The 23,554-nt window shown below is 52.0% G+C and overlaps 2 protein-coding genes across 3 annotated transcripts; both read left to right on the top strand.

Annotated features, from left to right (window-relative positions):
• The first annotated feature begins 702 nt into the window (after positions 1 to 702).
• NRAS (NRAS proto-oncogene, GTPase) lies at positions 703 to 8,358 on the top strand. The gene is made up of 5 exons (XM_032710724.1): positions 703 to 868; positions 1,677 to 1,855; positions 2,810 to 2,969; positions 3,738 to 3,861; positions 4,621 to 8,358. Exons 1-4 carry the CDS (start codon positions 758 to 760, stop codon positions 3,855 to 3,857), a joined length of 570 nt encoding a protein of 189 aa, XP_032566615.1. The 5' UTR covers positions 703 to 757; the 3' UTR covers positions 3,858 to 3,861; positions 4,621 to 8,358.
• A 3,040-nt stretch (positions 8,359 to 11,398) lies between these two features.
• Positions 11,399 to 23,214, top strand: AMPD1 (adenosine monophosphate deaminase 1). Of its 2 annotated transcripts, none has more exons than XM_032710722.1 (16): positions 11,399 to 11,535; positions 13,354 to 13,362; positions 14,405 to 14,573; positions 15,074 to 15,239; positions 17,443 to 17,605; positions 17,823 to 18,042; positions 18,405 to 18,534; positions 18,785 to 18,979; positions 19,194 to 19,325; positions 19,406 to 19,569; positions 19,685 to 19,811; positions 20,232 to 20,395; positions 20,741 to 20,861; positions 21,583 to 21,756; positions 22,123 to 22,233; positions 23,059 to 23,214. In XM_032710722.1, the coding sequence occupies exons 1-16, from the start codon at positions 11,514 to 11,516 to the stop codon at positions 23,212 to 23,214; spliced, it is 2,223 nt and encodes a 740-aa protein (XP_032566613.1). In that variant the 5' UTR covers positions 11,399 to 11,513. The 2 variants fall into 2 exon arrangements, with proteins under 2 accessions (XP_032566613.1, XP_032566612.1); XM_032710721.1 differs by having other exon boundaries at positions 13,351 to 13,362.
• The last annotated feature ends 340 nt before the right edge of the window (positions 23,215 to 23,554 follow it).

Raw genomic sequence — 23,554 nt, 5'->3', positions numbered from 1 at the left:
CCCTGTCCCTCCCGTGTTTTCCCCCCGTCCCCTCATCTCTCCCTCGTGTCCCTCCCCTGTCCCTCCCGGTTCCCCCCGTCCCCCGTGCCTCTGCTGTGTCCCCCCCCTCTCTCCCGTGTTTCCCCGTCCCCCGGTGTCGCTTCCTCTCCCTGCCCTGTCCTCCCGTCTCCCGTGTTCCTCCCCTGTCCCCCGTGTTGCTCCCTGTCCGCCCGTGTCCCCCCATTCCCCGGTCTCCCTCCCTGTCCCCCCCCGTTCCCCCGTGTCCCCCCGTCCCCGGTGTCGTCTCTGTCCCCTGTGTTCCCCTGTCCCTGGTATCCCCCAGTATCCCCCCGTGTCCCGGTGTGCTCCCGTGTCCCGCCGGTATCCCCCCGTGTCCCGGTCCCTGCTGTCGCTCCCTGTCCCCCCGTGTCCCCCTGTCCCTGGTATCCCTCCCTGTCCCCCCGTGTCCCGGTCCCCGCTGTCGCTCCCTGTCCCCCCGTGTCCACCATCCCCTGTGTCTCTCCCTGCCCCTCGTGACCCCCGTGTCCCCCTGTCCCTGGTATCCCCCGGTGTCCCCCCGTGTCCCCCTGTCCCTGGTATCCCTCCCCGTCCCCCCGTGTCCCCCTGTCCCCGGTGTCCCTCCCCGTCCCCCCGTGTCCCGGTCCCCGCTGTCGCTCCGGTGCCGCGTGTGCGGAAGCGGCGCGGGCGGTGACGCGCGGGCGGGAGGCGGAAGCGGCGCGGGGCGATCGCGGCGGGGCCGGGCCGGGGCCGCGGGGCCATGACCGAGTACAAGCTGGTCGTGGTGGGCGCGGGCGGCGTCGGCAAGAGCGCGCTGACCATCCAGCTCATCCAGAACCACTTCGTGGACGAGTACGACCCCACCATCGAGGTGCGGCGGGGCCGGGCCGGGGGGCGGGACCCGCCGCGGGAGCGGAGCGGGGGGCGAGAAATGCTGGGAAAACTCTTCCCGAGGTCCCCGCCCGTGCCCCGCTGGGCCCTGGGGTCCCTTCGGCCCAGCCCGGGGCTCTGGGGGCGATTCCTCCCCCGTTCTGCCTCGGGCTTCCTAAAGCAGCCAAAGGCAACCAAAAAAAAAGCCACCGCTGGTCCGTGTAGGGCGGAGATCCCTGGCGCGGTGATGGTGTTTATAATACCCTTTTTTTTTTCCTCCCTGTCTTATTAATTGAGGAATTTCTTTAAAACAGCAGGACTGGGCTGTTTCATAACAAAGGTTGGGGGGGCTTAGAGTAACAGTTAAAATGGGATGGTTTGATTAACAATTAAAATGGGATGGTTTGATTAACAATTAAATTGGGATGGTTTGATTAACAATTAAATTGGGATGGTTTGAGTAACGTTTAAAAAGGGATAGTTTCAAATACTGGTAGTTTTTTATTAGAGAGAGGCAAGAATCCCAGAATGGTTTGGGTTGGAAGGGACCTTAAAGCTTGTTTTTTTCCACCCCCTGTCACAGGCAGGGACACCTTCCACCAGCCCAGGTTGCTCCAAGCCCTGTCCAACCTGGCCTTGGACACTTCCAGGGACGGGGAAGCCACAGCCTCCCCTGGAGGAGCTGGAGAAGCTCCTCTCTCCCTCGTACCCATCTTTTCATTAACATTTTTGGTTTCCACTCGTAATGCCCGAGGTGGGAAGCAGCAGTGCCGTGTGTTTGATGGGCAGTGCCCGTGTTTGTCCTGCAGGACTCGTACCGTAAGCAGGTGGTGATCGACGGCGAGACGTGTCTGCTGGACATCCTGGACACGGCGGGGCAGGAGGAGTACAGTGCCATGAGGGACCAGTACATGAGGACTGGGGAGGGATTCCTCTGTGTCTTTGCCATCAACAACAGCAAATCCTTCGCTGATATCAACCTTTACAGGTACGGGCTGGGGAGGGAACACTGGGGAAGGCACCAGGTCCGTTGGTTGAAGTGAAGCGGGGAAGTGACTCAGTGAAGACTAAATAACAGGCAAATATTAAATCTTCCACTTCTCTCAGGAGGTTTTTCAAGTGTTTTGTGCCGATACATGGAATCACAGGCAGGTTGGGACGTTAAAGCTCATCTCATCCCACCCCCTGCCATGGGCAGGGACACCTTCCACCGGCCCAAGTTGCTCCAAGCCCTGTCCAACCTGGCCTTGGACACTTCCAGGGGTGGGGCAGCCACAGCTTCTCTGGGCACCCTGTGCCAGGGCCTCCCCACCATCTTTAGTCAATTAGAGTGGCACAGTTTTGGGGGTTGTTGTGTTAATCATTAATCATACCATCAATCAATACAAATGTCTCCACAGGGTGTCAGAGGATGGTGCCAGACTTTTTCCAGTGGTGCCCAGTGGCGGGACAAGGAGCAATGGCCATAAACTAAAACACAAGAAGTTCCACCTCAACATGAGGAAGGACTTCTTTACACTGAGGGTGGCAGAGCACTGGAGCAGCTGCCCAGGGAGGGCGTGGAGATCCCTGTCTGGAGACATTCCAGACCCACCTGGACAGTTCCTGCTCCAGGTGATCCTGCCTTGGCAAGGGGGTTGGACTGGATGATCTCCAGAGGTCCCTTCCAACCTCAGCAATTCTGTGATTCAGTGAATCAGATGATATTCAGAGAGTACAGAACATCATCTCTAAGAAAATGGGTGAGAAAAACAGTTACACATGGACTAGAAAATGAAGTGTACCTGGTTATTGGCCATCCTGCTGTAGGTTGAACCCCTGAGGTCCTGCCCAGCTTTAACATATATTTTTGTAGCACAAGGTGGTTTGAACACTGAACTAAACCAGTTTTTGTATTTAGAAAATAGTTCCGAACTTTTCTTTTAAATTTGTCTTCCTAAAGAGAACAGATCAAGAGAGTGAAAGACTCGGATGACGTGCCCATGGTGCTCGTTGGGAACAAGTGTGACCTGCCCACGAGAACAGTAGACACAAAACAGGCTCAAGAATTAGCAAAAAGCTACGGAATCCCCTTCATAGAGACCTCTGCAAAAACGAGACAGGTGAGATGCTCCCCTGGGACCTGACTCCTCCCTGCTGTGAAACGCTGGCTGCTCTGACATTTCCCCTCGTGCTTGGGCCTTACCTACAGGAGAAGCGTTTTTTTTTACAGTTTTTAGCTTTCATTTCTCAGCTTGAGAGAGTTTTGTGTTTATCACTGGGCAGGGCCAGGACAGGAATCACTTCAGACTTGTCCTGACTCCCTGTTCAGTGTGTCGTGGCTGGAAGAAGAGCAGAGCTTCACCTGCTCTTGCTGCAGTTCATCAGCCCAGACCTGTTCAGTTTTCTTGGCTTCTTAATGAAAGCCAATTACAAGATTATGTTTACAGACAGAATTCCCCCAGACTGGACTAATGGGCTTCTCCAGAGCTGCCTTGAACACGTGGCTCTGCCCAGTCTGCAGCAGGAGGGATGAACCAGCAAAGGTGCAGTTATTAAGCAGTAGCCAGAAAATTCTAAGGAATTAAATTCCAGGAATTCTAAAATGGAGGTGATTAGGCAAGAAGTAGCTTGTTTCCTGCATGGAACCTCCTTACAGTTTCAGTTTTCTGTGTTTCTTTTAAGGGCTGTTGCCCCAGGGAGAGTCAGGAGTGTGAGGGGAGAGTTTGGGACGTGGAAGTTTTATCCACTTACGAGCCCTGGGATAAGCTGGGTGCTGCTCTTCCTGTAGAAGCGTGTCTTTCAAATGCATTAAGGGCTCCTGGGGTGGAAAGATCAGTGATTTCAGAAGCTCCAGGAAAGAAAATGCTTGACCTTCCCTTTGCCTTCAGGGCGTGGAAGATGCTTTTTACACACTGGTGAGGGAGATCCGGCAGTACCGGATGAAGAAGCTCAACAGCAGCGAGGATGGGAACCAAGGCTGCATGGGATTGTCCTGTGTTGTGATGTGAAAAGGTGAGCTGCCACTTCAGTTTTCCACTGGCTTCTTGTCTTTTTGCCTTCCAGCGATTGATAAAAGTGGCTTAGAAACGCTGGTTGCCATAGGTGGGTTTTTTTTTCCCCCTGCTGTACAACCTATTGATTCCCAGAGATTTGGATCCCACAGTTAATGACTTCTCAGAAAAAAAAAATAAATTTCCCTCTAAGTTGATGACAGAGCTTAAGAAAAGGAAATTTCATCCACAGCATTTTGGCTGTTGTGTGGGTGGATGGAACAAGATGATCTTTAAGGCCCCTTCCAACCCAAACCATTCCATGATTCTGTGATTTCCACTGATTTCGATGGTGTGATTTTCTGTGTCATCCCTGGCAGTGTCTCCTTCCTTTGGGAAACCATTTGGACTCTTTGGAGGGGGTGTGGTTTCTGTGTGCACACAAGAAACACCTGAACTGGAAAGGAGTGGGCACAGTTGTGCAGTCCCCGTGTGCTGCTGATTGATTGACTCACCTGATTGATTGATTGATTGACTCAGCTCACCTTGAGCTGAGTTCCTCTGGAATGTGCTCAGTTCCAGGATTAACCAAATAAAATGGTGCAAGTAATGCAATTTGAGCTCCCAGCTGAGTGAAATTCCTTTCAGCAGTTCCCTAAAAGATGTTGCTCATCACTGTGAACACAGACCAGTGCAGGGCTTGCACTGCTACCCTGTGGCACTGCAATCCATCCCAGAGTTGCCCAATTAGGTGCTAATTGGAGGTGCCTTTCTGTTCCAGATGCCAGGAAAACGTGGTTCAGGTGCAGCTGCTGGACGAGTCTGGATGCTCCTGTGCTGCATCTCATGCTGATGCCCTGCAGTGTTTTGGTGCCAGTGGCAGACTCTGGGCACCAGTTAATTAGCACAAGGTCCTTTTCTGTGCTCCATCTGAAGAGAACATCCGTGGCATCTACCTCCCTGCTCAGCTCCCAGAGCAGCAGCATCTCTGGATGTACTGGGATTCTTTTCTCACTGTGTTACCTGGGTTTGTCCAAGAAGAAAACCAGTCACAAAAGTGAACTATAGAGACTAAATGCTGTGAAAAAGATGACACTTTACCTCTAGAAGTGCTGTGTGTCCCCTGTCTGTTGGATTCCGTGCAGTGCTGTCAGAGGAGTGGCACAGAGTGATGTCACCCGGGGTTGTGCCACCAGGAATGCCCCTGTCCCCTGTCAGACGGGTGTCTGCTCTCTGGGCAGCAAAGTGCAACATCTCCATTGTGCCAGGAGTGCCACCTGCCTGATCCCTGATTTCTGTAATAAAACCTTTCCTAATTAAGTGCCTGTTTGCTAAGAAGATTAGAAGTTGTCCCTTGGGTTGAGGAAAACCCCAAGGACTGGAATTTCTTGGGAGCTCATTGTCTTAAGCAGGCAAGTGTGGTGTGGGTGATCTGTGCCTGACAGGACACTGCAGCAGGAATTTGTAGGCTGGAAGGTCCAGCAGGCACTTGTGAGACTCTTGAACAAGGCAGGGGACACACTGCACCTGTGTTTTACTTTCTTTGTGGGTGGAACAGTTTATACTCTGTATTGTTTTCCTGCAGCATTCAGATCTCTTCCAAGCTGGACCAAATCATTTGGCTGCTCGTTTTTAACGTGAACTGCCAACACTTCTGGGCAGCTTCTCACTAGTTAATCTGGTAACTGGAGCTTAATTTGGACAGCTGTTCCTCAGCTTTCTGTGTAACTTGCAAATTGTTTTATTTTGAATTATTTTCTTACCACCAGACTGTAAAGAGTCTCTTCAAAATGTCTCTAGACTGTGAAATGTAGTTGGAGAGTTTCCTTGTCAGGGGGTTTTGGGTTGACTGTCACAGACTGTGGTTGTTCCATCCCTGGGAGTGTCCAAGGCCAGGTTGGACAGGGCTTGGAGCAACCTGGTCTGGTGGAAGGTGTCCCTGCCCATGGCAGGGCATGGAATGAGATGATCTTTAAGGTCCCTTCCCACCCAAACCATCCTGGGATTCTGTGACAGAGAGGAGAAGGCAGTGAGCTGCCACAGAGATCTGAGCCAGCTTCTGATTGCAGCATCCTTGCAAAATGAGGAAGGAAATGAGTTCAGTGATGGCTTCACAGAAGGTGTGGGACAGACTGATGGGAATTCTGGGCCTGCTCTAACTCATAGCCCCCGAGTACGAGGGCAGAGCTGCGTGAGCTCTGCGAGTTCTTCCCCCGTAACCGGTGTATGGGGTGGTCACTGCTGCCAGACCTGCCAGTGTTCCTTGGAATGCTCTGTCCTTCCCTAGTTCTTGTGCTGCTGGTGCTGGATTCTGTTCCATGGGATCAGGCAGTGTATCCCCCAGCACAGCTGAATTCCCAGTCCCTCTGATGGAGGAGGAAGGTGCCTTCAGCCAACAGAGGGAGCGTTCGGTCAGTGCCGGCCCAGCGGGAGCAGGGAAATTGTGAGAGGCTTCATTTCAGTTTGTTGGTGTCAGTCACATCTTCATTTGGAGTTCTCAGTTTCAAGTGGAAATTAGGAATCAGTAAACAGAGAGAGAAGAATTTTTCCCTCTTAATGTTGCTTCCTTTGCTGCATCTTAATTCTCTTCTTAGACTGAAGAGGATCAATCTGCGTCACGTTTTCTTTATCTCTGATAATCCTTCTGAGTACTTTTTGCAATTTATTTTACCTTTGACTGATGTGACGCTGACAAGAATTAAACCCACGATATTTTTGCAGAAAACATTATTTTCCAGCAACGTGCACACAGTGGTGGGAGAATTGTGGATACCATTGGCTGTGGCTCGAGTTGAATTTGTTTGAAGATGTTTCCCAGGGAAGCTGTGGCTGCCCCATCCCTGGAAGTGTTCAAAGCCAGGTTGGAGCAACCTGGGCTAGTGGAAGGTGTCCCTGCCCGTGGCAGGGGGTGGAACTGGATGAGCTTTAAGGTCCTTTCCAACCCAAACCATTCCATGACTGGTCTCCTGCTGCAGGTTAGACGTGGCAGAACTGCCACCAGTGCAGGCTCTCAGGGCCGAGGAAGTTTTGTCAAGAAAAGTTTTTTTTGTGAAAGCATTCTGTGTGGCAGGAGCTGCCTGTCTGCTTCCAAAGGGAGGATGTGTGGCACACTGTTGTCCAGTTAATAAAATTACCCCTGGAAAATGATGATTTTGGGGATACACATCTGGTCACGTGGAGGCAGCACTTGGGAAAGAGCAATGAGGAGTTTGCAGGAAGTTTGAAGGGTGAGATCCCATCATCCAGGTCCTGTCTGGGTTTTGATTGTTTGGGAAATGTAGGAAGCAGGATTGTTCAGAGCAGGGCTGCCTGTGGCCACGGGAAGCCTTTGGCAGGGAGCCTTTGATGTTTGAAGTCTGTTTGGTCAGGTATGGAAGAGGATTCCTTTTGGATGGAGGTTCATCATGACGATGCTCCACATTGCACAGCCTGTTCTGGTCGTCATTAAAATGTACCAGCTGTAACTCCAAAGGCTGGGAATTCTCAGAAATGTGTGGGAACTGACTGGCAAATGCATCTGCTTTCTCTTTGCTGTTCCCTTTCTCCTGGGCTCTATAAAAGGGAAGAAGCCCTGGTAAGGATAGGTCTGCATTTATGTCACCTTTGGAGCCTTCACAAGGGGCTGTATCATGTTTTAGGATGCTGCAGAGCTGACCTACACAGGTGGTTTAGTTCCAAATCCAGCAGATACTACAAAATCAGGGTGTTGCACTAGTCAGGAGTGTGAAGTAAATGGTTGGTCTTCATTTCCAGCTTTTTGTAGAGAACCCTGGGTTTGGTGTCCATAGAGAGCCCTGGGTTTGGTGGCAGCTGAGAACTGTGGAAGGACAAAAACCCCAGGAACTTTTGGGGAGATTATTTAGAAGATAAGCACAGGAGGTTTTGCACAAGACAGTCCCTGGAAAAGGTGGTTTGGTAGATTTACTCTAAATGTTATTTACAACTAACAGCACAACACCATCTTAGTGCCAAGCTGATTTTACTGTCCTGACTGGGAAGAAAAACAACTTAGAGGCAAAATACTGAAAAAGGGTAAAGCTCTTGTTCAAGAATTGCAAGTGCCAATAACTGTAATAAACGTTTCTGTTGCTGTGGCTGAGAACAGGAACCAGTGTAACTCTGTGGTAGTTCCTCTTTGTGTCCCCACTCCGTGGTCTTGTTCAAACAACTGCTCAGATTTAGTTCTTGTCCTTGGTAGGACTTTGGGTATTAACCAGGATGTTCAAGGTGTTATAATTTTTAGCACAGCTCAGTGACTTAGAATTGGATTTCAAGCAACCTCAGGCCCGTGGAGGAAGGAGAGCAGTGGAAGATGAATCACATTCTGACCTGTGTGTTCTCCTTTACACCCCAAACCTTGAGTGTCTGCCTGGGATTAACCTCCAGGATCGTTGGGAACTGTTGGGATCTGGACTTTTAACCCAAGGGCTAATTTGTTGTTACTTTGTTTAATTATTTGCTTTCAGTAATGCATCTCTTTTGGTTTGAATTGAAGTAAATTATTTTGCTTCTTAAATAACTTTTTTAAAGAATAAACTTCGAATTCTTTGCTTGTTTCTTTTGTGATCTGGGCACAGGAGCCACGAGTGGATTATGGAAAGTTTATCAGCAGTGCTCTGCTTTCCCTGGGGGATGAGATTTACTCCAGTTGTCACTTCTGTCGTGGGGCATGGGCAGCTGGATCACAGATGTGCCCTAGAGCATCAATTAGCAGTGAGAGTGGCCTTGAGACCTGCCACAGGCTTGGTCCAGAGTCCAGTTTTAATGACTTCAGCAATCTGCATCTTGTCAAGTCTCTGTTTGCAGTGGGGTTCCTCATAATATTTTTGCTGACTTTGTCCTTGCTGTGTCAAAAAAAGGGGGAGGGAACCTTTTTTTCACTTGATATTTCAAGAATGAAATCAGCCAGGGAGTTACTGCTGTGTCCAACTCGTGCTCTCTGTTGGGCTTTTAGCTTGCTTAATTCAGTCTCCTAAAATATTTCCCCCTTGGCTTTCCTCCTGCAGTAAGGCAGATTGTGTCAGTCCACACATAAGTAAATGTGCTTTCAGAGTGTTTCTCCTCAGACATTGTGTCAGGACTTTGGAACCCGGAGTCCAGCCTGTTTTTTTGTGCCAGGAATTAAGGAACAGACCCCCAGTGCCAGGGCCACACACTCCTGGCACTGTGTAGCCTCAATAATCACTGCCTGTCCCTGAAGGATTCAGAACATGAGTACAGGTGGGTGCTCAAATCCAGGGGTTTCTTGGCTTATTGGGAAAGTTTTCTTGCAATGTGGGTGTTCTCTGGAACAGCCTGATCCTACAAACTGTTTCCCACCTGAAGGGCTGATTTTGGTTGCACCCTGGAACACAGGCTGATTCCACCAGGCCTGGAGGAATCCGTGCAGGGGAGGGAAGAACTTGCTGAAGGTTTTCTCAGTGCTGGGTGAGTTGGTCAAAGGCCCAGCACAGCCAGGAGGGCCCTGGTGAGATCCATGTTACCCCCTCTCTGTTCATACTCCTCTTCTTCAGCAATTTAAACCATTTTCTAGCAAAACCTGCCTCATGGCTTCTATTTGGACAGCTGCCCCTGTGCTATGGATGCTCTGCCAGGTGAGCTAGAGGAAGATCCTGCTAGAAGAACACCCTAAAATGCCAAATTTCTGGCACGTCCAGCCATCTTCCTTTGACTTAGACCTTGGTGGAGTGAAGGCAACAAAGAGCTGAAAGTGTGAGGGGGTTAGGGCCACTCTGAAGCCCCTGGGTGTGAATCACTCGTTTTCCAGCTGAAAAAGAGTGGGAAGATGGGTTGTTTGTGCCAGCCCCTGAGTTTGCAGAGGCCATGGATCTAATTTTAGCACAGCATGCCCAAGCTTTACTCAGATTTCCACCATGATCCCACTCAAATTGACCCTGTGATTAAAATGCTAAGGGATCAAGAGGAAGATGACCCTTGTACCCTAAAGGTCATTTTTGGTGTCAGATGTGAATCCCAAGATCCTGATGCATCCAGGAAGGTTGGGGACAGGTGTAGTCCTTGTGGGAGAGCAAAACAAGCAGGAGCCAGTTTTTATGGACCGTGAATGAAATGGTTGGGGACTCTCAGACTCGGGGATGGGTAAGAACAAGAAGAATTCAGGAACTGAAAACTGCATCAGCATGAGAGGAGGCCAAGGTGTAACAGCACCCCAGCTTTGCCCTGTTGCTGCACCTCTGCAGGTTGGAGGGAGGGAGGGAAATCAGTTCATATTCTTGGGGAATAACTGGGAAGTGGGGATACAATTCCCTGAAATCTGGAGACTTTCTTGATTGTCACCCAGCATGTTTCAAAGTTGTGCTCATCAAAGAGTGGGCACATCTCTTCCAGAGAGTTTCTGGATGCTTTGGGAATTGTCTCAGCTGGAGTTGCTGTGCCAGGTCTCAGCTCACCCGACTCCACTGCCCAGTTGTGCCACAAGATTCCCGTGGCAAACAAAACCCTACAAACAAAACCCTTGGCTTGTCGTTTCCAGCTCTGTATTTTATGCAAGTAATTGTCACTTTTTCCAGCCTATTCCTGGGACAAGGCCTTTCCATAGCTGTTCCTGCAAAGTGTGGCACAGGAAGCCCTTACCTGCACATAAAATTCCAAACAATGTTGGCTTTTCCAGATGGTTTTTCTGTTCCCTTCAAGGCTGTGACTGAAGCCTCCCTTTATTAAATCAGAGCCAGACTGTGCTGCTGCAGCCCAGATGCTTTGCTTGATTTGTCCTGTTCCAGGGCAGTTTTTCAACACCATCAAGAACTGAAGTATAAACAAACAGGAAAAGATTCTGTTTCTCATCAGAACTATTTTACCCTTCTGACCCGTTCTGGTTCACCACTTCCCACCAGAATCTGGGTCAGAAGCTCAGAGTTACTCTGGCAACATGCAGGGCATGACAAATTCTGGCCTTTTTCTTCAGACAGGAGCTGTTTCCCAGCTTCAGGTGGGACCTGAAGCAGGTTTGAGGACACCCTAAAGGAGGGTACAGCCCTCAATGCCAATATGCTGGGGACAATCTGCTTAAATCAAGGCAAGAGGTACTTCCCAACCTGATGCCTGCTCTGCCAGACCCAAGCCACGTGTGTGGCTTAAGGGAGGAGTTCCTTGAACCACCTTCCTTCTGTTTGTTGGATTCAGCTGGGAAGATGTGAGGACATCTGTGCTAAAATCCAGGCTTTAGGGTAGATCCCTGTCTCTGAACAGCACAGGTGAGAGCACATAGTTTGTATCTACCCACAGCCCCTGTTCTGATGGAAACACCAAGGCTCTGCCTTGGGAATTTCCTTTAAACCTTTGGTTCAGCACAGAAGGTGTCAGGTTTAGTCTCTCTTAAAAGACTGACTTCCATAGTCCACTTTAGAGAGATGCAGCTGCCCTGGGAAGCAGAAATCTGACCAGGCAACAGGTGAATCTCCATGAAATGTAAGAATGAAGCCTGACTTAGAGAAGAAAAATCATTACATTTGAGCCTTGGTTGACCTGTTTCAGTGCAAGCACTTGTGGCTGCACTTTAAATAGGTCCCCAGTTGATCTTTACTCTCCTTTTAGAGTGGGAGAGTCTGATTACAGGGAAGGGAAAGCTGTAAAATTAGTGTTGGGCTGTCACTCGGCCCCGTGTGCTCAGGGACAGTGGGGTGTTACTGAGGCTCTGCAGACTTTGCTGCAACGATGTCCCAGGGGAGAATTCCAGGTAGGTCTGAAAGCAGCGAGCCAAGGAGCCACGGGGCAGGCTCTCAGCCCACAGCCTTGGAGATTTGGATGGTCCACGGGACCTCACTGGGGCCTTTGGGCATTTTTCTTCCTGCTTGGAGACATTTTTTGGGATATTTGAAATAGTTTAAAGAAATAATTTAAATCTTGCTCTGCTTGTACTGAAGAAAAATATTATCTCTCCTGCAGTGTGATGTGTCCTGTAATGACAGCACTGAATCCCCGTGGATGTGGGTCAGAGGGATTTCAGGAGCCTCTGGTCAGCTTGGCAAAGCTCAGAAGATGTGGGGAGCTGCATTCCTGAGGGCATGGGGAGCACAAGCTGGGCAGCAGGAGCAGGGCCAGCCAGGCTCTGCAGAGTAGTGCAGAGGGACATGTGACAGGTGGCTGCAGAGCCCTGAGTGATATCAGCACCAAGCTGCTCTGATAAGAGCAAGTTTGGAATTGCAGGGCTGTGGTGTGACAGACAGTGTCCTCCTGTGTGAGCCTGGTGTTAAACCCTGGCCCTGCACCACCAGTGGGAGGTTGTAAACCTTCCTGAGTGTAGTTTTCATCCAGTAAAGGGATGAAAGGTCAATGGAGGCATTTCTGGGATGCTTCATTTGCAAATGAATACTTGGAATGTCAGGAGTGTGTGTTTCCCGGGCTGGGATTTGGGAAGTGAGTAATGTTAGAGCTGCAGCCTGAACTGCTGGGTCAGATGGAAAGGGCAGGAGTTGCACCCTCAAAATGTTGCTGCCACCCTGTATGACCAGGAGTGAGGATCTGTGGAAGTGCAGTGCCTCAGCTGTCTGCTCCTGTTAGGAATAAATGGAGATGTGACACAGGGGGATGGAACTCTGAAATGCCCATCCATCCTGATCTCCACAAAGGAGGGCGAGTCACGGGCAAAAAATAGCCAAGCCTGGTGCTCCAAGCCACTAAAATATCTGCCTGCTTGTCCAGCAGGAGAAGGCTGTCCTGCCCTCCTCCTGGTCCTGCTGCATCCCTGCACCTGGACACAGGGGTAGGGAGAGACCTCCCAGGACAGCCCAGTCTTCCCCCGTGGCTGGGGGCCTGTTAGTCTCTTGTAGTGTTGACTGAGGTGATCTGGGCTCTGGCAAATGTTTCATCTTGGACAGCTGCAGGGAAAACAGACTGTGGCAGGCAGAAGCTGTGCCAGAGCTTCAGGTTGGATGGGACCTGCAGGGGGGTTTGGTTACACACCAAGGCACCCCCGAGGCTCTGTTGGGAATAGGTGATGCCAAACTCACATCTTTGTGTTGCTCAAAGTGGCAGCTATTGCTCTGCTCGTTTTTTGTTTGTGGTTGTTTTGTTTTTTTTTTCCAGTACCTAAAGGGGCAACAAGAAAACTGGAGGGACTTTTCACAAGGGCATGGAGTGACAGGACAAGGGGGAATGGCTTTAAGCTGAAGGAGGGTGGGTTTAGATTAGATATACAGAAGAAATTGTTCCCTGTGAGGGTGGGGAGGCCCTGGCACAGGTTGCCCAGGGAAGCTGTGGCTGCCCCACCCCTGGAAGTGTCCAAGGCCAGGTTGGACAGGGCTTGGAGCAACCTGGGCTAGTGGAAGATGTCCCTGCCTGTGGCAGGGATGGAACAAGATGATCTTTAAGGTCCCTTTCAACCCAATCCATTCTGTGTTTCTATAATTCTTTTGTAAGTGGAAGGCTTTGGCTAAACTTGTACTTTGCTAATCCCTTTTTAATGACTGGTGAGATGACAAGGCAAAAAGGCTCAGATTTTCAAGGGCTGATCACAACAGCTTTCATTTTGTCTCTGTTTTATCTTAAACAGCAGAAGACAAACGTGAGTATTGCTGGGTTTCTCTATATTCTGCTGTGTTACTGCCTGGACATGATCAGTGGAACCCAACAGCTGTTACATGATCATGGTGATCTTTCAGCAGCTGGAGAAATGCTCTTTCCTGGCAGTGCCAGCTGTGCCCCTCGGTGTTACACGGAATGGTCCCAGCTTTCTGGCCCTTTAGTATAGGAAACTGCAATTTTTTAAATGTTGTCCTGGCACCCCTGAGTGCTGGTGAGAACCCTCTGGCTGTTCTGCTTTGGCCCTCACGTGCTGCCCATGTCCTGGGTGACATGTCGATGGTGAGGTCCGTCCTTCAGCATCGATCCTCGCCGAGCTTTGTGCTGAGCTGCCAGCTGCTGGCAAAGCCTGCTCTGTCACTGTTCCTGTGCTGCCGTGCAAACCTGTGCTTCTGGGAGACTTTTGACGGTGTTTTGTTGGCAGTGGAAGGGCTTTCAACCATCCTTCTCCTCTTTCATAAAGCCCCAGCCAACCCTGTGTCAGTGGTGACCTTGGTAGCGCGATGTATGTGGTGGGTGAGGGGGGTCCAGCTGTGGCTCCCCAGCTGTGGCTCCCCAGCTGGGGCTCTCCAGCTGCACTGGGATGGTGGGAGCTGAGTGCTTGGGCTGCTGGCTCTGCCCCCCCTCCATCCATACCTCTGTCTTCCTCCTGACTGGATGCCTTGTGGAGCAAGTGGGGCTTGGACTTCCTAGAGCTGTAAGGGCTCTGCCAATCTTCCCCTCTCCCCATCAGTGCATGCTCCCATAATTGCCCTTCCCAAGGATTTGCTTCTTCCTGGGCCTTTTTGCACCACTCTTGGTGCCTTTCCTGCTGTACTGGGGGTATCAAGGTACGTCTCCAGCCCACCAGGTGTGTCCCAGCCTCGTGGCAAATTTGGGAGGTCACCCCTAGTCTTTTAGGGGGTGTGGGGGCCACGAGGAAATGGCAGCTGAGCACTGAGCTGCCTGCAAGGGACACCTGCCTGTTCCAGGGGCTGGGAACCAGCTGCCTGTGGGAGCCTGAGCTCTGCTCCCTCTCCTTGCAGAGATGGACGAGTCCATGCGCTCCTTCGCGGAGAAGATCTTTGCCTCCGAGGTGAAAGATGAGGAGGTCAAGGGAGAAATCTTCGATGTGGAGGAGATCTCCCCCATCTCCTGGCAGGAAATGAAGGTGCACATGATGCTGCAGGAGAGAAGTGTCACCACGGAGAAGCGGTGAGCAACAGCCAGGGATCCTGGGAAAGGAGAGGAACACGGTCTGCACACCCTTGGCCAGAGCAGGGGGGATGTAAATCAAAGCCCATGGGAAGGGGAACAGCTCATCACACCTGTGGGATTAATCCTTGCTAATCCCAAGGCATCTGTCAGGTACCCAGGGTTTCCTCTCCAAGTGTTCCCACTGTTGGACAGAAAGACACCCTGCTCCCTGGGTGTCAGGGACAGCAATGGCCTCAGAGCTGGTGGAGAGGGAGACTTGGAGACCATTCTCTGGAAAGATGAGACTCCCCAGGTCTGTGGCTACGTTGTGATCTGTGACCACTTTGTGATCTGTGCCCTCTGCTCTTGGCAGCGGCTGTTTCAGGTGCTCAGAAGGCACCAGGGAGCTGATCTGTGTTGAGCACAGTTAGAACATGGCTGTGGGAAGTGCCCCTGACCCTGCACCTGCGTGTGACCCCGGAATGGGGCTGTTTGCCTGAGGTTTTCCTCCCCGGTAGGAAGAAGGGCCATCTCCGCTTGAAGACAGTTGCGTTGGCACTGCCCTTGGTTCAGAAGTCTGTCAGCAGCCTGTCTGCCATGGATGAGGTCATCTCCACCTCCCCCCTGTACCAGAATGTGCCTGCCTTCCAGAGGGTCCAGATCAGTGGGGATTATGCCTCTGGGGTAGGTACCTCCATGGCTGTTCCCCTCCCCTGCTGGCCACACACCCCTTGTCCCTGCCTGTCCCTCAGCAGTGCCCAGTGTCACAGGAGTCTGTGCCAGCTGCAGTGTCTCCCAGGACAGTCTGTGCCTCCCAGATCAGTGTTTGTCTCCAGAATAGTCTGTGCCTCACAAGCCTCTGGTGATGCCCTGCTGCATTCCTGGGGGATCTATAGCTGAATTCCTTGGCAGGAGTCTGTGGGTTGCTCCATGGTTCCTATGGGATTCTCCAGGGAGGATGTGGCGGAGCAGGCTGTGCTCAATCTGTCACATCCTCTCTGCTTGCACACAGCTGTGTCTGTCCAGGATCTGTGCATATCCCAGAATCCCAGAATGGCTGAGGGAGGTCATGCATTCCAAGCCCCCTGCACAGGCAGGGTCACCTAGAGCCAGTTGACCAGGACTGTTATCACCTCCTATGCTAATCCCTCCTCCTTCTCCTGAGCCTCCTATTACATCTGTGCTGCCCCTGGGATTGTGCTGGTGGATCCAAGCTCAGCTTGGAGCTGCACAGCAGAAGAGCAATTGGGGAATCTGAAAATCCCTCCTTGTTCAGGCACGTTCCCCCTGCTGTGACTGTCCTAGTGGTGTTTTCTCACCCTGCTCCACTCCTTTGAGCCACTTCTGACTGCCCAAAACACTTGTCAGAGCAGTAAATCAAAAATTGTCCTGGCCACTGGTCGGTGTTTCATGTTGTTCCTGCTTCAGTTTCAGCTTGGGCTCCAAAAATAGCTTTTAGTGTTTTGCCCCAGCCTGACCATTTCAGGGCCATCTACAGATTACAGTGAGGAATGTAAGAGGGGGTGGCATTGGAATTCACTGATTCTGGCACCAGGAGCTTCCCTTTGCCATATCTGGGACTCTGCCTATCATCCCTTCCTTGCCCTGCCCAGGCAGAGCAGCGGGAGGGAGGGGATGATTGATATGATATGATTATCATATGATTATGATTATGGTTATGATATGGTATGACAAGAAAGCTAGAGAGGAACCTTTTACAAGAGCATGCAGTGACAGGACAAGGGGGAATGACTTCAAACTAACAGAGAGTAGGTTTAGATTGAATATTGGGAAGAAATTCCTCCCCCTGAGGGTGGTGAGGCCCTGGCACAGGTTGCTCATAGAAGCTGTGGCTGCTCCATCCCTGGAAGTGTCCAAGGTCAGATTGGATGGGGCTTGGAACAACCTGGGATAGTGGAAGATGTCCCTGCCCATGGCAGGGGGTTGGAACTGGATGATCTTTAAGGTCCCTTCCAACCCAGGCCAGTCTATGATTCTGTGATATTTATCTCACTGTGACCAGATGTCCCAGTTACAGGGGCTGGGACCAGTTTATCGCTATGTGGGTATAACCAAAACTGTGTATTCTACACCTTCTCTGTCATTTCTGATGGACTGATGGATTGTTTGCAGCAGGCAGCAGCTGTCCAGGGGACACTGACACCTCAGGCTACAAGCTGGGTGTTAAAGAACCCTGCCAGGCAGGGGAGTGTTCTTTTGTTTTCACACCGAGGACTCAGCTGAGATAACTCCCCTCTGGAAAGGCATTAACACCTTCACACCCAGCCTGAGGGGTCATCTCTGCTAATGGGCCACCTTGGACTGGCATAATGGGCAGCTGCAACCACCTAGACCACCAAAGATTCCAAAAACATCCCATGGCTCACAGAGTTCAATCACCCATCGTGAAGCTCCCCGCCCTGGGGGAGGTACTGGGCATTCCCCCCTGAACTTGAGCATATATTATCTACTGGTTTTGGGACTTCTGGTGTCACTTCTGGGATCCAGAGGAGGACCAGAAGTTTAACAGAACTGTGACCATCATTGAGGTTTCCTTTCCTTTTACTTTGCCCCCGGGGGCCCACGTGGTGCTCGACACAGGGCTGACGAACACTGTTCTGTTCTTATCCCAGGGTGCTGGATTATTCATCTGTTTTTATGGGTTAAAAACAGTTTTTCTCTGTATCATTGCATTTATTGTAATCTTTTTTAGTAAATTGTACCTCTGACTTGTAATCTCTCTTGAGCTGGGTTCATTTCTCCCACCGGTTTACTTTTAAACCAGCACACCAAAATTGTTCTCTCTCCATCTGGGTTCACTAGGGTGTCTCTCTCGGACATCTGAGTTCCAGTTGTGTGTTTGCCTTCAGCAACAACCCCCTTGCAGGTGACAGTGGAAGATTTTGAGGTTGTCTGCAGAGGTTTGTACCGTGCCCTGTGCATCCGGGAGAAGAACATGCAGCGCTCTCTGCAGAGGTTCCCCAAGACCCCGGCCCAGTACCTGCGTGCCATCGAGGGCGAGGCCTGGAGGGCGAGTGACACTGGCCCAGGTACACCCAGGATCCTGGAAGGGCTTCCCCTCTGGCCTCAACATGGGGCAGGGAAGGATTGTGGAAGTGCTCCACGGGGGAGTCGCTTGCCCAGGTCTCCTCTTGGGTGTCCCAGTGGTGGGGTGTCCCTGCCCACTGCCCAGGCTGGGGGAGCATGGCAGGTTATGGGGTTGTTGGCTGGCAGCCTGTGCAATGTGGAATTCTCCTTTTGGTCCAGTGTTCAACCCACCAGTGAAGGATGGACAGGATCCCTTTGAAACCAAGAGTCTCCCCGAGGACCTGGGATACCACGTCCAGATGAAGGACGGGGTAGTTTATGTCTATGCCGACAAGGCGGCAGCTGAGAGAAACGAGCCAAAGGACCTGCCCTACCCCAGCCTCGAGGACTTTGTGGATGACATGAACTTCCTCTTGGTCCTGATTGCAAAGGGGCCTGTGTAAGTGCACAACCCAACAGGTCCTGCCTCAGTGGGCAGAGGGAGGTCAGGGCAGCCCCCTCCCCTTTCTGGGAGGAGGGAGGAACCTGCTGATGATATACCTGGCTGCCCAGCTGTACTTGGCCCTTGTCAGCCCTCTTGATTGGGGTCTTAAGCAAAGTCAGCATTCAGGGACTGGAGACAGGGCTGTAGATACACTCCCACCTGCCCAGCCATTCTTTGAAGCTCTGTAATAGAGGCAGGAGAAGCACCTGAGGGAAGCAGGGCTGGCCAGCATGAGCTGCTCCACCTCGGGTGAAAGCTGCAGCCCTGTGCTGAGGGGTGAGAAGCCCACTCACTGTTCTGCCCTTTGCTTTCACCAGTAAGACCTACACTCACCGGCGCCTCAAGTTCCTCTTGTCCAAGTTCCAAGTGCATGAAATGCTCAATGAGATGGAGGAGATGAAGGAGCTGAAGAACAACCCGCACCGGGACTTCTACAACTGCCGGAAGGTAAAGGGCAAGGCTTACAGCCCTGGTGACCCTGAGGAGGAGTCATCTTGGTGCCTTCCCCTCCCCGGGAACTGGATTTTAGAGTCCAGGTCCACTGGCATTGTTCCCACAAGTGGGAATGTGCTGGCTGGGCTGCTCTTGGCCCGTCGTGTTCACACCATGTGCTCCCTTGAGGGGTTTGTGGGCCTCCCTGGGATGGTACCTGAACATCCCAACTCGAAGCTGGAGATCTGTCCCTCTGGCTTCCCAGGTGGACACGCACATCCATGCTGCAGCCTGCATGAACCAGAAGCATCTGCTGCGTTTCATCAAGAAATCCTACCACATGGACGCCGACCGCGTGGTCTACAACGCCAAGGGCAAACAGCTCACCCTGAAACAGCTCTTCCAGCAGCTCAATCTGCACCCCTACGACCTGACAGTGGATTCCCTGGATGTCCATGCTGTAAGTGGTTGGACATTTAGTGCAAAATCACTCTTGGGGCACAGTTTTTCCCTTCCCTGCGCACCCACGACATATTGTGTGTGTTAATATTCGTGGCAGGGTGTCACAGCTCCTGGTTTTCCCGTTTTGGGTGGTTTGGATCAGTCCCTGCTTACTGCCACACCTGGACTGAGTGCGTGAGTGCAGGATTTGACCCTGATCCTGCCTCTTCCAGGGCCGACAGACATTCCAGCGCTTTGACAAGTTCAACGACAAGTACAACCCCGTGGGGGCCAGCGAGCTGAGGGATCTGTACCTGAAGACAGAGAACGCCATCGGCGGCGAGTACTTTGCCACCATCATCAAGGTGAGGAGAGAGGGGAGGGGAAGAAGTGAAGCTCTGGTGCTGCTGTGGGTCCCTGTGCCACGGTCTGCTCTGGTTTGCAGGAGGTTGGCTCCGACCTGGAGGACGCCAAGTACCAGCACACGGAGCCTCGGCTCTCGATCTACGGGCGGTCAGAGGAGGAGTGGGCCAAGCTGGCCAGGTGGTTCTGCACCCACCGGGTCTATTCCCCCAACATGAAGTGGATGATCCAAGTACCCAGGATTTAGTATGTGCTGTGGGTCTGAGGGGCCACTGTGCCTTACCTCATACCTGGAGGGGTTGTGGGGACAGTGGGCTGTGTTGTCCCACTGGTAGCAGCTAATCCCTGTCTCTGTCCACAGTGATGTGTTCAGGTCTAAGAATTTCCTGCCCAGCTTTGGGAAAATGCTGGAAAATATCTTTGTTCCTGTGTTTGAGGCAACTGTCAATCCTCAAGCCCACAAAGAGCTGAGTGTCTTTCTACGCCACGTGAGTGTCACCTGACGGTGCTGTCAGGTGTGGTGAGAACTCACAGTCCTGTTTGTGCACAAGAAATGGGGTATTGGCTGACGTGGGAGATGTCACCAGTGGGCTTGTGGCCCTTCTGCCACATTCTTGGAAGTGGGTGTGTGGCCAGAAGTGCAGGGAGGGCTCAGACTCCCTGAGCTGGCTGGTGTGGGGCTGAGGAAATCCTCACCTCCTGGGGAAGGTGTGAGCTTTATTCCTGGTTACTGACAGAGCTTGGGGGGTTGTGAGGAGCAAAGTTTGCAGCCTTGCTGGACTCTGCTCTTGAGGAGGACAGGGGTGTGGGTTCTGGTGAGCTGCAGGGGGGCAGGGTGAGCCAGCCCAGCTGGGCATGGTGAGGTGGGGAGCCTTGAGATGCACCTTTCTTGTTACCTTGCCGAGCAGATCACTGGCTTCGACAGTGTGGATGATGAATCCAAGCACAGTGGACACATGTTCAGCACCAAAAGCCCAAAGCCAGAGCAGTGGACTTCTGAGAAGAACCCATCCTATACCTACTACATCTACTACATGTACAGTAACATCCTGGTGCTGAACAACCTGCGCAGGTGAGGCCCGGATCTGCCACCATGAGGTGGCACAAGGGGCTGCCTCGTGAGTTACCTCAGCTCGTTATTGATGTGGGAGAAATGGGGGCCACCTTGCTCTGCCCCCAGTGTAGTTTGGAGCTTCATATCCCAGAGCAATCCAGAAGCTTCTCAGTAGGAAGTGTGACGGACTGGGGTGAAAATTAGGGATCGCAGAGATTAGGGATCTATTGCGTGCACAGAGGAGAAAAGAGAATGAGTGATGTGCTCCTGGGCCAGGCTGGATTCATGGGTAGGGGCAGAGCTGGGCCTGAAGTCAGGTCCAGCCCCTTAACCCTGCTGCCTGCCCTCCTTCCCTGCGCTCAGGCAGCGTGGGATGAACACGTTCCTGTTCCGCCCGCACTGCGGCGAGGCCGGGGCCATCACACACCTGCTTGCAGCCTTCATGACAGCAGATAACATCTCCCACGGCCTCAACCTCAAGAAGGTAAGTGGAGTCAGTCTGCCACGAGCAGCCCAGGCACGGCAAAGCAGCAGAATGTGTTCACAGCTGCCTCCCTGTAGCTGACAGTTGGTTGTGCCTCTGCTTTACGCTGACACGGCCTGGCTTCAGGCAGATGTTACTTCTCTGGGGCTCTCCAGGCATGTTTGGGGATCTGGCTGAGAAACCTGTTGGATTTCGAGGGGTCAGCCTCACAGGCCTGTTGTAGGATACATCTGTTATCGTTGAGCCAGCTGCATTCTGACATCAAACAGGTCTGAGCTCCTTGTCCTCTCACGCTCCATGTGGACTCTGAAGGATGGATTGCTGGCTTGCCTGTCTCTTTCCTTGCACATGTGAGCTCTTGGTCTTAAGCTCCGCCAGGGGAGGTTTAGGTTGGATATTAGGAAGAAATTTTTTACAGAGAGAGTAATCAGACATTGGAATGAGCTGCCCAGGGAGGTGGTGGATTCACCATCCCTGGAGGTTTTTAAGATGAGACTGGATGTGGCATCAGTGCCATGGGCTGGTAACCACGGTGGTGTTGGATCAAGGGTTGAGCTTGACGATCTCAGAGGTCTTTTCCAACCTGGTTGATTCTATGATTCTGTGATTCTCTGCACTGCATTCCCTGCCTGGGGCCTGGCCTGATGTGAGGAGTGACCCCAAAGAGGTGTAAGGTGCAGTAACTTTATCCCTAACCCGGTACCTCTGCTCATCTTTGTAGAGCCCAGTGCTGCAGTATCTGTACTTCCTCGCCCAAATCCCCATTGCCATGTCCCCACTCAGCAACAACAGCCTCTTCCTGGAGTATGCCAAGAATCCGTTGCTTGACTTCCACCAGAAAGGGCTCATGGTGTCCCTTTCTACAGATGACCCCATGCAGTTCCACTTCACCAAGGTACCGTGTGAGCGCTGGGGCTGGGAGTGTGTGGGCCTCCATTTTTTGGGAAGCCAGTGGCACCTGCCAAGGGTCCATCATATGCTGGGCCATCTGCCCCTCTACCAGGGGTGGTTCAGGTTGAACATCAGGAAAAATTTCTTCACTGAAAGAGTGGTTAGTTAAACATTGGAATGGGCTGGCAGGGGTGGAGTCACCATCCCTGGAAGTGTTCAAACAAGCACTTTGTGATATTTAGTGGGTAATGGAGGCTGAAGGTTGGACTTGATCTTGGAGATCTTTTCCAAGCCCAGTGATTCAGTGGTTCTGTGAGCTGTGGGAGAGTCCATGTAGAGCTGCTGGCCCCTAATCCCACCTGTGCTGCAGGAGCCCCTCATGGAGGAATACGCCATCGCCGCCCAGGTCTTCAAGCTCAGCACCTGTGACATGTGTGAGATCGCCAGGAACAGCGTCCTGCAGTGTGGCCTGTCCCACGAGGTGGGTGCTGTCCACAAAAACTGGGATTCGTTACTAATTATTATTTATTTCAGAGCTGCACAACCCTGGGTGCTCGGTGGGATTCCACAAATCCAGCACACCAGCTATCAAAACTTTTTATACGTTTTAGCAAACAAAGGAATTAGCGTTCATTGGTTACAAGTTACATCAGTTACCTTATTAATTAGCTTCTATAGGGTAATGATTCTCTCACTTCTCATGCTAATTAGTCCCATGCTCAGTCTTCCTCTTCTTTAGGGTTGATGGTCTGTGAGTCACTGGTTGTGATCTGCCCCTGCCAGAATGATCTTTTACCCAACTGGAGCTGATTTCAGCACAATTGCTGAGTTGGCTTTATTAGTTTCTTCCTTACCTTGGAGTTTTTCCCAAATGTCCTTGTAGCCCATAAATTCTGCATTCCCCGTGTCCACTATCACTGGTACATCCTTCTCTCCAGTCTTTAACCTCCCCGTAGGTCTGGGATGCTCGAAGCACGTCCAGCCCTAAACCTTAACAAGGCAATTCTACCCACATGTAATTTTTCTAACACCTGGACATCACTTCAGAGCTTGTTGGCTGCTGTTTCACAGGATTAAGTCCCCCTTCTTGCTGATTAGGCTTGAACGCACATAAAGATCAAACATCAATGAACATAACTTCTTAGGAAAATTTGACATACTCCACATTTTGTGGTGTCCGTCCTGCTGGGGTGTCCCTGCCCACGGTGATCCCTGGGACCAGCGCCGTCCGTGGGCTCAGGGCTTCTCCCCAGCCTTTCCGAACAAGGAATTCTGAGCTTGGCACCCCTGTCTATTCCCCTGGCAGGAGAAAGTCAAATTCCTGGGCGAAAACTACCGGGAAGACGGGCCCGAAGGCAACGACATCCGGAAGACCAACGTGGCCCAGATCCGCGTGGCCTATCGCTACGAGACCTGGTGCTACGAGCTCAACCTCATCGCCGAGGGGATGAAGAACGAATAGGCAGGGGGTGGGAGCGCGGGGCCGGGGCTGTGCCGGACTCTGAGGGCACCGGGGCGTCCGCGCAGTAAAACCCGGTCTGAGAAGCGGCTCCGATCACCCTCAGGGGAGACGGGAGGGCGGGGCCAACGATTGAGTGACGGCCGCGCCAACCAATGGGAGACGGTTTCGTCATCGTGGGGGCGGGGTGAACGCGAGGTCTCCGCTGAGTGACAACTACTCCAGCCAATGGACGAGGGCTCCGTGCGCACCGGGCGCGTCTTGCGGGAACGGGACGGGGAGAGGTCTCTGTGATATAGGGCGGGGTTACCGCGTGAGTGACGGCCATACCAGCCAGTGGTAG

Source organism: Chiroxiphia lanceolata, chromosome 25 (genome assembly GCF_009829145.1).
Source record: "Chiroxiphia lanceolata isolate bChiLan1 chromosome 25, bChiLan1.pri, whole genome shotgun sequence".
Lineage (NCBI taxonomy): Eukaryota > Metazoa > Chordata > Aves > Passeriformes > Pipridae > Chiroxiphia > Chiroxiphia lanceolata.
The sequence above is the reverse complement of the archived record's forward strand: the minus strand, read 5'-3'. Positions and strand labels throughout refer to the sequence as shown.